General features: G+C 36.7%; 1 protein-coding gene across 1 annotated transcript; it reads right to left on the bottom strand.

Annotated features, from left to right (window-relative positions):
* Positions 1–2,257: 2,257 nt before the first annotated feature.
* LOC106028631 (olfactory receptor 11H7-like) lies at positions 2,258–3,229 on the bottom strand. The gene has a single exon (XM_013157296.3). The coding sequence runs from the start codon at positions 3,200–3,202 to the stop codon at positions 2,258–2,260; it is 945 nt and encodes a 314-aa protein (XP_013012750.2). The 5' UTR covers positions 3,203–3,229.
* Between the last annotated feature and the right edge of the window lie 14,853 nt (positions 3,230–18,082).

The following is an 18,082-nucleotide window of genomic DNA, read 5'->3' as shown; positions in this document are numbered from 1 at the left end:
GGAGTAATAAAACCCAAAATGTGTAATTGTCATTGTAAAAAAGAGAGGAAAGGAAAGTGCTCTAAAGGATATAACTGCGTATATATTTAAGTGTATAAGATAGATAACCATATTACTGAGTTTTTGTTGGATCATTGAACACAACTGTTTGCAGTCTCACTGTTTGAATGTCCACTTTATATGCTTTAATTTTATAACTTGAACAACTATTTCTAAGATGACAATATGTAATCTATTAACTACTGATTTCCTACTGTTTATCTTTTTTGAAATTCTGTATAATTTGTACCCTTTTCCTGTTTTTTTTCCTTTTATCCTTATATAAAATTTTAAAAAAAGAAATGGGTGAAAGTCCTTGCCACCTATTCTACTGAGAGAGGATTAATATCTATAATATATACAGATCTAAAATAACCATTATCACTAAAAACCTGAATAACCCAATCAATAAATATACCAATGAATTGGGCAGATACTCCTTAAAAGAAGTAGAAATGGCCAGGAGGTTAATCAAAAACATTCAGCATCTTTAGATATCAGGGAAATGCAAATTATAATTACAGTGATATTCCAAATCACCCCAGTCATAATAGATATCACCAAAAATACAAATAATAAATTCTGATGGGGGTTTGGGGGAAAGGAGCCCTTCTACATTTCTAGTCACAATGTAAATTAGTACAGCCTTTATGGAAATTGATATAGAGGTTCTCCCAAATAGCAAAAATAGGGCCATGGTTTTATACAGTTGTACCATTCTTTGGTGTTTAATTGATGGAATTAAATTTAATTGATGGAATTAAATTGTCCTATAGGGATGCCAACATACTCATATTTATTATAGTAGGATTGATAATAGCAAGCCAATCAATAGATGAATGGAAGAACAAAATGTATATACACCATTGTATATATTTTTTTATTTTATTTTATTTAAGAGGAAAAAGAGAAAAACACAAAACAAAACAAAGCAGTGTAAGGGTACATGTAATACAGAACTACAAAAAAAAACATAACAGTAAGAAATCACCTGTTAATAGATTACATATTATCATCTTGAAAATAGTTGCTCAAATCACAGTATCAAAGCATACAAAGTGGACATTCAAACAGGGAGACTGCAAACAGCTGTGTTCAATGATCCAAAAACATTGATATAGTCAGCTATTTAACACCTCTTTTTATTTTTTTTCCCCTCTCTTTTTTACAACAAAATTTACACATTTTGGATTTTATTACTCCTTAGTGCTTATTACTTTTTGCGGGGGGGAGAGAATACAGTCAAATATGGCAAAACAAAGCTGTCAGTCAAAACTAAGGATAGACATAGCACATGGTGTAGAACAGAGTACAAGGTTATCAACAATTACACCATTGTATATTGTTCATCTGTTTTAAGAAAATAGATGGAATTGGAGACTGCCACATGGAGTGAAACAAGCCAGACCCAGAAAGACAAAATCACATGTTCTATCTAATATATGAAACCCAAAACAGAAATTATGAAGGAAGACAGTGTCAGTCATGAGCTGGGAGGAGAACCAAGAAGCCAACCCCTTCCCATGAGCCAACTGGCAGGCATGCTAGGAGACAAGAAGAGCCCCCAGCCCTGGTAAGCAACAGGCAGATTCAGAGGAAAACAGGCTGAGATGATAGCCATTGAGGGAAAAAAACAATGCAATGCTTATACTGTTTTTGATAGATTTTGCAGGCCTAAAGCCAGTAATCTGATGATCTATTTAGAGGATAACAATATGAAATACAGCAAGTATGGGGGATTTCTTTCTGTCTTGTTATTGAAATCCAACACTGTTTTGTTTTATTCCATGCTATTGTTGTTATTCCCTTTAAAATAAAAAATAAACAAAAAGAAAGTATAAAGGAGACTATTATTAGAGAAGAGGAATGGAATGAAAGAGAAGGGAGAGAAGTATAAAGGGTAGTGTTGGAAAAATGCATGTGATCAAAATTACTGCACTGAACCAAATATTTCATACAATTAGTAGGCCTTAATAATAAAAGGAGAAAATCCTTAATACTAACAATGTTCTCTCTCTCTCTGTCTCTCTCTCTCTCTGTCTGTCTGTCTCTCTCTCTCTCTCTTCCTTCCTCCCTCTCTCTGATTTAACACATTTCTGAAACTAGGTTATCAAAATATGATCAGATACATAATAAATTTTGCTTTGCATGTGAGAACTACGATAGCTATTGTTAGATTTTTCACTTGGAAGGAATCACTGAGTTATGCACACCCTAATCATGAGATTTTGGTAATTTCCACTCTACAGAAAATGTGGCAGAGGGCAAATTTCATGTCCTTGTTGCGGAGGCTGTAGATGAAAGGGTTTAAGGCTGGGGTCACCACGGAGTACATCAGTGTGATGATCTTATGCATAGCAACTGAGTTGCCAGATGTCGGACTAATGTACATCACCATTATGGATCCGTAGAAGAGAGACACCACAACCAAGTGTGATCCACAGGTGGAGAAGGCCTTTTGCCGTCCTGCTGAAGAAGGAACCTGAAGCACAGCTCTGAGCACCAGAACATAAGATCCAAGGATGAACAAACTAGTGATAATGATGAACGCAGAGCTCAAAGAATAGAATACATTTTTTATGATGGGTGCAGGAGCACAAGACAATGCCATCAGTGGGTCCACATCACACAGAAAGTGGTCAATGATGTTGGGACCACAGAAAGGTAGTTGAGAAATAAAGAAAATCGGGATTGTGTATCCAAGGAAACCAACAAGCCAACAAAGACACACTAAGATACTACAGAGCTGGCTGGTCATGATTGAGGGGTAGTGCAGTGGATGGCAGATGGCCAGGTAGCGATCATAAGCCATGACAGAGAGGAAGATAGATTCTGTCGTGCCCAAGGAAAAGAAGAAGTAAAATTGAATGAAGCAGCCAGTGAAGGATATTGTCTTAGTTTGGGAAAGAAAGTTGCCCAGCATGTTGGGGACTGTGCATGTCACATACCAGATTTCTAGGAAGGAGAAGTTGGCCAGGAGCACATACATAGGAGTGTGGAGTCGGCGGTCCCATCTCACTGCACAGATGATAGCCATGTTCCCAGTCAGAGTTAATGTGTAGACAAACAAAATGATTGAGAAAAGGATGATCTGTACATTCCAGGGGCCAGCAAAGCCCAACAGGACAAAGTGAGTCACTGTAGATATCCCTGACTTGTTCATGGTCCCCAGACTGTGGAGAAAAGAAAAGTGGATGATAACAATTAGCTTTACTGTTGAAGCGTGTTGAAGTTTTTCTTGGACAAAGAATTTGGCTGCTATAGGATCATCTGAAAGAAGTTTGAACAAATCCTGCTGAATTCTGCATAAGCTTTTTTCCACTTTCCCAGGATTTTGCCCATTCTAGAGTGTTTTTCCTTTTATGAGAGAGGACAACAATGAACTCAGTGTTGAATTCTTGACCAGCAGGTACGAGGCTATGAGTTTGATTCTGAGCACTGATAAAACAAAACAAAACAAAATACCAGTGAAATTACAAAAATCTCAAAATTATGTAAAAATACTTTTTAGACCCAGGTTGTTTTTCAGTGAAAGTAGCTCACATAAAACAGTTACTTTATGCTATTTATTTCAAAACAGGAAGAAATGTATGCCATCATCCTCAGGGGTTTAGAATAGAATGGTTAATTGGAATGGCTTCTGTTATCATGTTATTCACATTCTTTCTGGTGATACTTTTGTTACATTACATTTTCCATCGCTTTTAATAATATTAGAAAAATACCAACAAGGATATTCGAGTGATAATTTTTTATGTATTTTACTTTTTCCTAACTGCTTTTATATTGCACTATAGCTCATTCATAATTTGATAATTAATTCTATGTTCTTAGCAATGAAGTATCAGTTTTTTCACTCCCCAGGGATTAATTTTACATGATAATTTATCATGTTTCACATGTATTTAAATAGTGGTGCTTCTCTAAAGAGGGATATCATATTTTGGAGATGAAATGAATGATCATCAAGAATTTTCTTCTCCGTCTCTTTTGACTATGCTGCCAGAGTTTTTCATACTCTTTGAGGATATTTCTTTAGTTAGCTGAAAATTCTGCTCAACATTTAAAATCACAAGTATTCCCCTTTTACAATTCTTCCCCAAAGAGTTAAACACATCAAATTATGGTTATATTTGCTAATCCATGTTTACAGGAGCACAATTCATAATAGTTAGATCCTAGCTGCAGCCTATATGCCCACCAACAGATAAATGGATAAAGAAAATGTGTATTTACACATGACGGATCACTGCTTTACCATAGAGGATAAATTTAAGTCATTTGTAGAAAAATGGGTACACCTGAAACCATAAGATTAACTTAATATTTACTTGTGAATGAGGCACACAAATTTAAATATTGCAAGGTTTTTTTTACAAGAAAGTGAAATTATAGATAAGGAGCAAATAAAAGAAATCATGAGAAGTACATAAATAGAACATTCTTAAAGAGAAACAGAATAAAGAGATGGAGGGGAAAGAAAGGGAGGGGATAAAAAAGAACTAAGATGCATTATACACATGTACCAACTGCACACAATGAATGTAAACATTGTATACTGAAAAGCATAGTAATAGAAATAAATAAATGGAAAAAATCACAAGCCACAAGAAAATCAAAGATGGTTCAAAAATATTAGACACCAATTTCAAAATTTGGTTTTTAAAATTTAGAATACCATCATGAAGAGATGGTTTTTAAAGACTCAAGTGCAATTCAGAGAATCACACTAATAAATAAAATATACAAGATACTTTTAATCTCTTTAAAAATCTTTTTTGATAAGGAGATTATTTGCTTTTCACATGTCTTTGATAGAAATGATATTTTTTTCATTCATTGAACATAATATAAAATTATATTGAGATTTTATTACGTAAGATAAATATATTTATTATCATGTAGTTTTTGAAGGCTCAATAAATTATAATCCATGAAGTGAACTATGACTTAACTCATTCAGAAACAATGTAACTGACTTTGAAACTGATTATGTCAGAACAGGTTGTAATCTGCCTGACAAGCAACCATGAAAAAAAGATAACTGAAAAATGAAGGTTAATATGTTTTACTTTTAAAACTGTGATGATGATAAGAACTAAACTAACCCATGTTGAAGGTCATTTTCTTGAGACATCATGAACAAATGGTCCCTCACCAAGGAGTATTGCACGTTCTCCATCTTCTCAGACAAGAAACCTTTCTTCCAAACAAGGTGAGAACAGAGAGGAGCCACTTGCCCTTGGAGCACAGTTTAGAAATGATTCTAAACTTACATGATTCCAAAACATACTACACACATGTACTAATAATCTGAAACAAAAAACTTAAAAGTTATAAAATAAAATGCATACAATAGAGCTTTAATTTTTGAAACGTAAACTACTTTTTTGATATTAAAAATAGCAAACAAATTCAGAAAACCTTTAGTTTCAGGGGAACATGGTAAATGAATGCCATGGAAAATGTCTGAATAATTGTAAGAAACAGTTCCTAAAACAGTCACCATTAAGCTCTATGGAAATCTTCGTCTTCATATACACTGATGTGATTCTATATGACTTCCTTTTGTTTGTCATTTTTCCTATAGGGCAGGTGAATAGTAGAATGGATAAATAGGGTAAACTGAGAGAAGACCAAATGAAATAAATAACCAAAGCCAAAGCAATCAATCAAACAAACAAGAAAACATCAATTTTGTATTTGTTTCAATCTCTGCAGATAGAGTTACTTGCACATTATTTAACTTAAATTCTCTACAAAATTATAACAATTCTGGTACCTCAGCAAGTTCCTGAGAGGGGGCAAGAGCTGTTCATGGCTTTGATAACACTTAGTGCATTAATTTGGAGCATGTGAATTCCATAGTCATCTAAACACTCAGGAATTTCGGTTTTCTCTTGGTTATAAGCTTTAAGAAAAAATGATACTCTTTGATCCTTAGTCTCTTGGACATACTAAATGAATAAGTGTAGAGGTGAGCAGGTCCACCTGTCATGTATAATGATAGCAGTGCCCATCAGAGAAGACATCGGTCACACCATGAAGCCTTCCTAGGTCATCCTGGAGGGAGTGCAGATGGAGGTCACAAAGACCTCTTCCCAGTCCTACGATGGAGACTGTGTGAAAGCTTTGTGCACAGCTAATTTCACTTCTCTTGCACCCTAAGAGTCTAACGGTCTGTTTCTGATTGTGTGGAGTCAATGTGTCAGTCCAGTTTATGCCCTGTGTCAGGCTTTCTTGAGAAGTATCAGGTCTCGCTTGAAGTGAACCTGTGATTTTCCATGCTGTCCTTAGGGATTTTTCCTTTTTTCCTGGAGATTTCAATGATAATTTTGATAAATTGATCTATAGGGATTATTAAAAATAATATTCAATACTAACTGAGCTTGGGTTGGGCATGTTCTCCTTAATGTTTTCCAACCACGGTATATGATTTTGTGCAATGGATACATAGAGCCTCTGATTAAATGTCTTCCTAAGGGCCAATTTTCCTTAGATTACTTCATATTCTATGAATTAGAAAGTACAATTTTATATCTTTTAAAATGTAAAGCCTTGAAATAAAAAGAAATATCTTCAAGTTCCTTATGCTTCTTGCTACCGTTTTTAAAAATGCTTTGGTGGAAATGTGCTGAAGCATTTCAGCACTTATCACCACTCTTCTCTTCCTCAGACCCCTAATAATGTCAGGCATTGTCACAACTAAGCAGATGTGTTTCTTATCTGAGCAGGGTGGAGCTTCACAACATGACCTTTCTTCTTCAGCATTGATTGAGAGTGCAAAAATGAAATTCATTTTTGGTATAATTTTGCCTGTTACTTTTCTGACTATTTGCCTTTTAGCCTCTCAGAAGTACATGTCGCTCTCAGGTTGTTGTGGAAACTGCAGCACACATACAAAAAGATATTTGGCATTTTTGTTCTGTACTATGTGTACTATTGTGGCAGTCACACCGATTTTCAGAGGAAGCATGAGTAAAGAGTCCACTGGGAGTAAATGTATTGGAGGCAAAATTAGAAGATGTGTCCTCATGAGGTGCAATGTTTACACACTGGTTCATTAGGAGAAAAGACTACATGGATATTTGAAGAAGAAAGAAGATTTTTACTTTAAGAGATACAAGTATGGCACATAAAGGTACTGGCACATAAAAGCACAATCTGATTTTGTAGTGAAAGGCAATCTCAAGTTCAGAAGGCATTCATTGATGGAGTTTTTTTTTAATCATTTTGCCTTTTGATCCATTATCTGTAAGAATCTTTATTTTTTAATTTAACAGATTGCATTCTTTTCAAAGGTTTTAATGCACCAATGCATTGAAGGCACAAATGCATTTGATTCCCTCCACTAGTTAAGGTTAAAACTTTAACAAATACATATAGTAAAGTGCTATACATGTATATGTATACATTGGTATATACACATATTTGCTGATTTTATAATATCAATATCAATAAATGATATAGCAATATCACATGATTACTTCATTAATTCTGCATCTTTAAAATATCTTATTGAGAATTTATTATCAGTGAGCAAAGTTGAACTGCTAAAAGACTATGAAACACAGGTTTCACCTTCTACCTAGGTGAGATCCAGAATACACTTACTGAAGCCCTTCTTCATTGTTGTTAGAAAGAACTAAAGTCACAAGTAACCTGCTGAGGCAAAATAATGCACTCTCTAAGGGCCACCTTCTGCTGCGACACCTTGGTTCCATCAGACACTGGGACACGTGAAACTCTGTGCTGCGCAAGCTGTAGCATAGCAACGGCACCCGGACATGCTCCTGCTGAGTCAAAGGCTGCAGGAAAGGCATGTTGCCAGTGTTCTCATTTGGACCCCTGGAGGAGGGTGCCTGAAACACCTGGCATGATAGACCACAATCCAACCACTACAGCAATGGCAGGTGGATTGTATTGGGCCTCTGTCTCTCTCGCAGGGACATAGATATGCTTTGACTGCTGTCGATACAATCACAGGTATAGGTTTTGCCTACTCTGTGCCCTCTGCTGACCAAGATCACACCATTAAGGCTTTACAGTGGTTGGCTGCTGCATATGGGATGCTGCTAGGTATAGCATCTGACAGAGGAGCTCATTTTACAGGGATCCAGATACAAAAATTGCCACAGAGAATGATGTTGCACGGCATTTTCATGTGCCCTACTGGCCACAGGCTGCTGATATGGTTGAGAGATTCAATGGGCTCCTAAAAGCCCAACTGGCCCATTTGGCTGCAAAGATCACCTGTTGAGTGCTGATCCTACCACAAGCAATTAAACTACTCAATGACCAACTCCAGTGTATGTGTGACAGCTCATTGGATTGCCTCCTGAAAGCACACCCAGTCCATCTGCATGTCCAACCTACAGAGCAAGGTAACTAAAGTGATGAAAGGGCCCTAATCCTTCCCATGATGGAGTCTATGCAGCCTGGAGGCTGTGATCACTGGACTTGGGATTGGTCTGCACACCCCCTTAATGAGCAAGTCGGTGTTCCTCTTTGAGCCTTGAGAGAAAGGACTTAAACCTGCTGTAGAAATACAGCCCTAGACTTCAACTTGGCAACTAAAGGCTTCAGTGTGCACTCTTGTCAGATGTTGGAATCATTATTCTGAAAGAGAGTGGCATTGTGGCTACTTGGCCTATTCCCCTGTAGGTCATGGGTTTAGCGCCAACTCCCTTGCCCTTCATAGCAATGGGGAACCAGGTTTGGCATTGTAAGCCAGGAGACAAGATGATTGCAGTTACAATCATATCATAGATTAGCATGTGGCTTGCATCCTCCCAGAAGGGCAATATCTCCCTATAATGGTTTCTTTTTCTGCCCCATTCTTTTGATCAGGATGAGCCACTCTAACAGTGCTGTCTCATGAGCACACACATTTGCTGGTATGCACCAAGAATTGCACTGTTGGGAGTGCACTAAACTCCTGACTGAGGCACTGAGGGCCTCCTGTGGATGACTGTGTCAGTATCCCTGACTAGCAACATCAACACTGAATCAGTGATATTGGGTCCCAAATCTAGTTCATAACAGTTAGAAGTTGCAAATTAATGGTTAGCTCAGTTTGTTGTTTTCTAAGCTGTGTTTGATGCACTTTGTAGAGCTGTAGCCAAAATCAATATAATTGTTCTAAATAGTAGTTGGTACTCTATGACTGAGATTGACTAAAGGTCACAGAAAATACTGTAGCACTGTGGCAAACAACCAGAAACTAGACCAACAAGCAACAGTTCCCTATCTCCAACAAACTGAAGAAGTAAGATCTTTTAATAGACTCAAAACCCAAAAACCAGCTAATCTGGAAGATATCTCAGAGAAGTAGTCATCACCTAAGTGTCCTAAATACTAGCAATAAAGCAACCCACAATAGCAACACCCCAGGAATTAAACTAAAAAAAGAGAGAAATGAGAAGACACTTAAGCAAAATGCAACTGTAGACATCCAGTTCACTAAAGGCAAATCCAGGAGGCAAAGAGGTGGAGCAATCCAAAAGCCCTCCACTAGGCCTCTCTGAAGTGGTGTGAATAAAGCAATTGGATGAGGCTCTGGAAAAAAATGAAATCAGAAATAATCTCTCAGATAACTGCAGAGATTACCAAAATACATGCCATATTTAGTGTTGTGAGAGCCTACACAGACAAAAAAACTAGATGAGCTTAAGAAAATTATAGAAGCTCAGCATAGGAAATAGAATCCATACAGAAGGTTCAGGCAGATATCCAGGAGAATAACAAATTCACTGAAAGTATTCAAAGTAAATTAGGTCAATGTGAGGACAGGATCTCAGATATTGAAGACAGGCTTGCAGTTATCAACTAGGAAAAGAAATACTTCTCAAAATCAGCAAGGGACCATAAGAAATCAATCCAGCAGCTGCTAGAAGAGACAAAGAAGAATAACTTAAGATTGATTGGAGTCAATAGAAAAGCAAGAGATACCACAAATGACATTTTAAAATGTTCACAGACATCATGACAGAAAACTTTTCAGCTAGAGAAAAAGAATTTGACATACAAATAAGTGAGGTATATAGAACTCCAATTAGCAATGATCAGAAAAAAAATCTACATCCAGGCATATCATAGTCAAGATCCCAAAAATTCAACACAAGAATAGAATCTTAAAAGGTGCTAGGAAAAAAACAATCATCTATAAATGAAAGCCCATCAGATTTGCAGCTGACTTCTCAGCACAAACTCTCAAGTCAAGGAGAAATTGGAGTGAAGTACTCCAAAGTTCTAAAGGAAAACAACTTTCAGCCCAGATTGATGTACCCTATAAAACTATCTTTCAAAATTGATGAAAAAATAAGATACTTCAATAGCAAAGAACATCTGAGGAAATTTATGACCATCAAACCAGCACTCCAAAATATTCTAAAGGACATTCTAGAAAGAGATAATAAGGATTACAGCTCCATAAACTCCAACAGAAGTAATTCACCAGGGAAGGTAAACAATTAGAAGGAGGATAAATAAAGGCAGGGATCCAACAACAGGAAAATAATATGACAAGGGTAAATCAATACATATCATCAATGTTAATGGTTTAAATTCACACAGACTAGCAGAGGGGATCAAGAAGCAAGATCCACCAATATATTACATACAACAAACACATTTAATTAAAAAACAAATTCATAGACTGAAAGTCAGTGGATGGAAAACAATACTCCATGTGCCAGGAACTCAGAAAAAAACTGGGGTAGCTATTCTATTTTCAGGCAAAGTGAATTTCAAGACTGATTAAGAGAGATAAATGTCACTATATTCTCATAAAAATAACAATCCAAGAGTAAGAGATCACAATCATAAATATATATGCAACAAATACCAGTGCACCCAACTATATAAAACAATTACTAACAGAATGTAAAATCAAATAAGCCCTAATACAATTGTATTGGGAGACGTCAATATCCAACTGTCACAAAAAGATCAACTAGGTCAAAAAATCAATAATGAAATATTAGAACTAAAACAAACATTTAAACAAATGGACCTAGTAGATGTCTAGAGAGTGTTCCACTCCACGTCAGAATGCACATTCTTCTCAGCTGCACAAGGGACATTCTCCAAAATAGACCATATACTGGCTCATAGAACATACTTAAGTAAATGCAGAATACTTGATATTATCCCGTGCATACTATCAGACCATAGTACAGTGAAATTGGAAATCCATCCAAAAGAAACCACAAGAACATCATCAACACATGGAAATTAAATAGCACTCTACTGAACAACCATTGGGACACAGATGAAATTAAAGAAGAAATTAGACAGTTTTTACAATTCAATGATAATGACAATACAACGTATCACAACTTGTGGGATATAATGAAAGCAATTCTGAGGGGGAAATTTACAGCAATAAATACCCATATCACAAAAACAGAACAAACACATGTAAACAATTTAATGGTGAACCTCAAACTTTTAGAAAAATATGAGCAGGCTAAGTCAAAAGCTCATGCAAGGAATTTATAAAGATCAAAGCAGAAATAAACACACTAGAGACTAAAAAAATACAAAGAATCAATGAATCAAAGAGTTGGTTCTTTGAAAGATTAAATAAAATTGAAAAACTCTTAGCCAACTTTATCAAAAAAGGAAAGAAAACTCTCAAATTTATGTAATTAGAAATGAAAAGGATGAAATCACAGCAGATCCTGAAGAAGTCCAAAAAATCATCTATACCTACTTAGATAACTTGTACTCCAATGAGATGTAAAGTACAGGTGAAATGGACAGATCCAGATACATATAAATTACCAAAGCTAAATCTAGAAGACATAAAAATCATAAATAACCCAATATTATTAAATCAAATCAAAGATGTAATTAAAAATCTATCAACAAAGAAAAGCTCAGACCCTGAGGAATTCCTTGCTGAATTCTACATGAAATTTAGAGAATACCTAACACTACTACTTCTCAAACCCTTTAATAAAATTGAAAGGCAAGCAATACATCGAAATTCACTCCTGGAAGCAAGAATTATCCTGATACCCAAACCAGAGAAGAACCCAAATAAGAAAGAGAATTACATGCCAATTTCTCTAATGAACAGTAATGCAAAAAACTTCAATAAGATACTGGCAAACAGACTGAAGCAAGTCATCAAGAAGATTGTACACTATGATCAAATGAGATTCATCCCAGGGATGTAGGCATGATTCAATTTATGTAAATCCATAAATGTGATGCACCATATTAACACAGCCAAAGATAAACATCATATGATCATCTCAATAGATGCAGAGAAAGCTTTTGACAAGTTCCAGTACCTTTTCAGAAAGTTCCAGTACTACAGAAAATTGGAACAGATGGTCTTTATCTCAATCTGATAAAGGCCTTCTATGACAAACCGAAAGCCAAGATTTTAATAAATGGAAAAAAAAACTGAAAGCTTTCACTGTAAATTCAGGAACAAGACAAGAATATCCATTGTCTCCACTCTTATTCACAACATAGTCCTGGAAACTTTAGCTGGATTTAAACCAATTAGATGAGAGAAGGAAGTAAAAGAAATAAAGATAGGAAAAGAAAAAGTTAAACTATAATTATTTTCAGATGACGTGATACTCACTTAGAAGACCCCCCCCAAAAAACTTCTAGATTTAATAAGCTAGTTCAGTAACATAGCTGGTTACAAAATCAACACTCAAAAATCAATAGCCTTCCTGTACACAAATAACAAACTGAGAGAAAAGTCAGGGAAACCATACCTTTTAAAAAAGCATCTAAAAAATGACATACCTAGGAATCAAACTAACAAAGGAGGTTAAAAAAACAAAACAAAATAAAAACACCCCTCTATTTTGAAAACTATAGTACTCTGAAAAAGGAGACTGAAAAGGATATTACAAAATGGAGAGATATCCCATGCTTTTGGATAAGAAAAACCAATTTGGTGAAAATGGCCATACTTCCAAAACTATTATACAGATTCAATGCAATTCTAATGAAAATTCCAGTAGCAGATCTCACAAAATTATAGAAAAGAATCATAAAATTCATCTGGAACCAGAAGAGACCTAGAATAGCAAAGGCAATCCTGGGCAACAAAGACGAGACAAGGGGCATCACGATCCCTGACTTGAAATTATACTATTAAGCTACTGTGTGATAAAAACTGTGGTACTGAAAAAAGAAAAAAACAGACCAGAAGATCAATGAAACAGATTAGAAGATGCAAAAACAATTCCAGACACACTAAAGCCACCTTAGCTTTGACAAAGGTGCCAAACAGATCCACTGGGAGAAAGATAGCCTCTTTAACTAACGGTGATGGAAAAACTGGCTTTACACATGCCAGAGATTAAAACTGGACCCTTATCTTTTACCATGTTCAAGCTCAAATTAGAATAGATCAAAGAGCTTAATACTAAAACAGAAACATTAAATCTGCTGGAAGATAGAGTAGGGAAAACTCTTGAAGACATTGGCACAGCAAAGACTTTGTGAATAAGATCCTGATTGCAGGAAGTATAACAATCAATCAACCACTGGGATCTCACCCTACTGAAAATACTCTGCACAGCAAGCAAAACCACCAACAGAGTGAAAAGACAACCCACAATGTGGGAGAAAATTTTTGCAAACTGTTCCTCAGACAAAAGATTACTATCAAGAACTTATGAACAACTCCAAAAATAGGCATCTGAGGTGAATACACACTTCTCAGATGAAGAAACATGAATAGCAAATGAGTAAGTATGTGAAAAGATGTTCAACAATACTGATCATTTGAGAGCCACAAATTAAAACAACATGAGATTTCACCTCACCACAGAAAGAATGGCTATCATCAAAAAATCAACGAATAACAAATCCTGGAGAGGCTATGGGGAAAAAGGAATCTTTCACTGTTGTGGGAATGCAGACTGGTGCAACCACTGTGGAAATCACTGTAGAGATTCCTCTAAAAACTAGGACTAGAGGTGCCATTCAACCCAGGTATTCCCCTTCTGGGTATCTTCCCAAAAGAATTAAAAACATCATACCACAGTAATATATGTGCACTCATGTTTACAGAAGCACAATTTGTAATAGCCAGAACTTGGAAAAAACCTAAATGTCCAATGACTGGGGAATGAATAGAAAAAGATGTGATATTTTTATACAATGGAGTACTACTCATCCATAAAGAAGGATAAACTGGAGACTTTTTATAGGTAATTGGATGCAGTTTGAGACCAAATTCCATGAAATATATAAGACACACATGTATAAACATATTGTCTCACTGTGAGAAACTGAAATAGCATATGTATTTCTATATGTATATAAAAATAGTTCTCTTTTTTATCTTTTTTCTTTTTAAAAATTTTTCTTTTTGTAACAAGGATTGAACTCATAACCTTGCACTTGCCAGACAGGTACTTATGCTGCCGAGCTAGATAGTATATAAAAATAATTCCGAATGTTATACTACTGAATTCTCTGAGTTCACTGAAGGGAAAGATTTGTGCTGGTATTGTTTGGACAACTGAATGCAGATGCATTGTGCTCTGGGTGAATGATTTGGGGATGACAATGAACAATGTATATACTATTATTGTTCCCTGATGGATGCTTCTTGAAATTTTCTTTTTTTAAAATTTTATTTTAAAGAGAATAAAACCAAGAAAAATAAAACAGAATGGATCCAATCAAAACAAACCAGTGTAAGTGACACAAGATTTCAAAATAATAGAAAATTAACAATACCATAATGCCTCTTGTTGTCTTCAAAATAGCTGTAGATATCTTCAGATTTAGTAAAAGTCAAACAAAACAGAACATAATAGAACCAATAAAAACAAAACAATGAATGCAATAAAGGATTTCAAAACAATACAATAGTAAATTCAAAATAGCTACCATAATATATCTTGCTATCTTTGAAATAGCGCACATGCCATAGGCTTGTGCCTATGGCATGTGCGCTATCAAATCAAACAAAACAAAACAGAAAAAAATCCAACCCAACAAAACAATCAATGTGATACTGGACTTCAAAACAAGATAATAGGGAATTGACAATGGCTACCACCCTCAGAAGGAGATCCTGCATAGATGCCACACTGCATACCACAATCCTCTGGATAGATGATCAGACCACTGGCCCTAGAGCTGCAAAGTCAATGAAACACCAAACACAAGCATCAAATTGCATTTACCTCAATATTTATCACCGCAGCCTGTGTTTCTCTGCATCAACTAGTTATGCAGGGGATAGGGGTGGCTCTTCTTATTTCCCAGCCTGTGCGCCAGAAGGTGATGGGGTTCGGCTGCCCCCCGGTAGTGGTGGGCTGTGCATGGTGCTGTTTTGTGGTGGGGCTGGCTCCTTTGTGACTTCTTGTTCTCTTCCCTCACAGTCTGGGAATAGTGCTGACTCATGGGAAAAGGCTAAGATCCGGCTGCCCCCCTACCATGGTGGCCCATGCATGGTGCTTGTTTGCAAGGAGGGCTTACTTCTTAGTGACTTCTTGTTCTCTTCCCCTACAGTCCATGAATGGCTCTGACTCATGGTTTTAAATTTTCTTGTAGGTTTTTTTCTCTTTGAAATAAAATGGATTCAGCGGGGAAAAAAAGAAGCAGCAGCTGGAGAACCAAGGAAGATCTCATGAACTTTGGAGAACTGGTATAGAATAGAGGTGGGAAAGAGACAAAGATCAAGTAAGAGTAGGAAAGGGCAGAAAATAACAACAAAAACTAAAAACAATGTTCACACCTAGTCAAAAGCAAGAACAATCAAGGAAAAATAAAACAAAACAAAAACAAGAAAAGGGGGGAAAGTGCATGTCTTTCCTGTCACTGGTAGACATACAGAGCCCCAATCTGTGTTGATTATGAGCCAACCATACATTTACGGTACAGTAGCATATACCCAGAAATGTGCAGCTTTTATTCTGAAGCTTAGGATGTATTGTACTCAGGGATTTCAAGGAGAATAATTACATACAGGCCACATAATTTATAGTATTATTTATAATGGTCACCCAAGGATTCAAATACAAAGAAAGTGTAGGAAATCTGTCTACAACACTAAAGATCTAGAAAACCCAGCCAAGGGCCTGAATCCCATGGCAATAACCTGCATGAGTTTAGTTGAAAATTTGGAATCCACAACAATGACCCATGTAAGTCTATCCCATGGATCTGTGTTGGGAAGGCCCCAAGGTCAGTAGTGGAAGCTAGAAAGTCTATTCCAGTGGGGTGAAGGATCTGTGCCAGCAGGCCAAGTGTTCTCTACTAGATGCAAGAACAGATGCTCAAAATAAGGACCAGGGCTCCTTGAAAAGTACCACAGCCATCCTCAGTGACAGTGAGGTACCAAGTTCCTCTGATGATGAGAACAGCTGAATACCTATCAGGACAACAGAATGACAAACTTCTGGAAATTGAAGAGCACACATCTTCCTCCTCTGGAGCCAGGAAACAATGCTCAAAATAAGGACCAAGGCTCCCCTGAAGTGAACCACAGCCAACCTCACCTACTAGGTCTTGAGCTCCTCCACGATAACAGCTGAGTTCATGTCAGGAGTGGCAACATGACAAGCTCCTCCAGGGGAACCAATGGCTCCAAACTACAACTTAAGAGAACCACAATGCTACTTTTCCTCTCCAGGTCTCTTTTTATGCTGGTAACAGTCCTCCAGTGGGCCATCCATGCTCAGCACCACATTGATTCAGTTGAGCTGGTGTTCAAGTTGACCACTGGTTACCAATCTACTACAGGCTGGTTTCTGCTTGTGAGGCTAGAACCATATTTGTTCAGCATATGCAACACTCTGTATGTCTGGTGTTGGCTTGAACTTGGTTCCCTGCTGAGATGAATTTTGTTTCCTGAACTTTTGTTGAATTGAACTCAATTCCACCTCACCTTGATGGAGCCAGCTTGCAGCTGCTCTGAGCTCTGAATTCAATTGCCCCATCTCCAAGAATGTTACCAGCCAATTGCCCTCTCCAGGTAACCATCTGAATTTGAGTAACTCACTAGGCACAGCCTCTGCTGTGTTGTTTCACTAACGTGTTTCATGTGGTGGGGTCACCAGTAGTCACTGTGTGTCTGCAGGTTTGAGCCACACTCCCTATACAGTGACTCAGGGCTCATGGAGGAAGTGCTGTGGTCACCTCCTTTTCTCTCCTTGCTCTCCCCAGGAGCTTTGCTTTTCCCTTTAGGTCTTTTATGGGATCTGTGAACCCACTTTTCCCCTTTTTGTCTTCTCACAATGCTTTCTTCCAGTGTCTGGACACCAAATCTCAGACAGTCTGTTTCTTTGTTGTTCACTATACCACTACCTTCAGAAAGTACCCATTTCTAATGCCACAAGTAGTTTCAGGTTACTCAAGACCCTGATTTTTCACAGCATTATAACCTGTGCATTGAGGGACCTGTGCATTAATGGGGGTTAATGCTGGTCTCTGCAATATTTTGCAAACTAATTTTTTAACATTAATATAGTAAGAGTATAGACCCTAAAGTTTGAATTGCTCCCTTTTATCCCTGTCCAAATCTCAATTTTTAATGTTCATTAGTTGCAGACCAGGTCTTTTGCCATTTAATATTTTGCTCATTAGAGATTCAAAAATTTGGAAGGCCCTAGCACAACTCTCAGTAAGCTTCTATATGTTTTGGGGAGAAAAGAGAGAAGTGGAAATTTTTGCATATCCTCCATCTAGTAAGTACAACTCAGAGCCAAAGACTTCTTGATTATTTTTAAATACATGCAACACACTTCCTTAAATAATAATGGTTGTTTCTTCATTGATTTATTTTCATGTAGGAGATTGAACCAAAGGCCACATACATAAAAAGCATAAACTTCTGTTAAACTACCCACCCATTTCCTAAAGAAAGTTGTTCAAACAAAAATAATCTTCTGTAACTTTCTAGAAACCAGTTACCAATATCTGTGTTTTAAATGTATATACCCTTTGACATCAAACTTAGAGATGTGCCTGTTTCCACAGATCATGTCATTACAACATTGGTGGATACAAAAAGATTCACAGGGAACTTATCAAATATATCTATTCA

The sequence above is a fragment of the Cavia porcellus genome, unplaced genomic scaffold, assembly GCF_034190915.1.
Source record: "Cavia porcellus strain 051 isolate PalLab524CR breed Dunkin Hartley unplaced genomic scaffold, mCavPor4.1 scaffold_26, whole genome shotgun sequence".
Classification (NCBI taxonomy): domain Eukaryota; kingdom Metazoa; phylum Chordata; class Mammalia; order Rodentia; family Caviidae; genus Cavia; species Cavia porcellus.
This window is presented reverse-complemented; position numbering and strand designations above follow the sequence as displayed.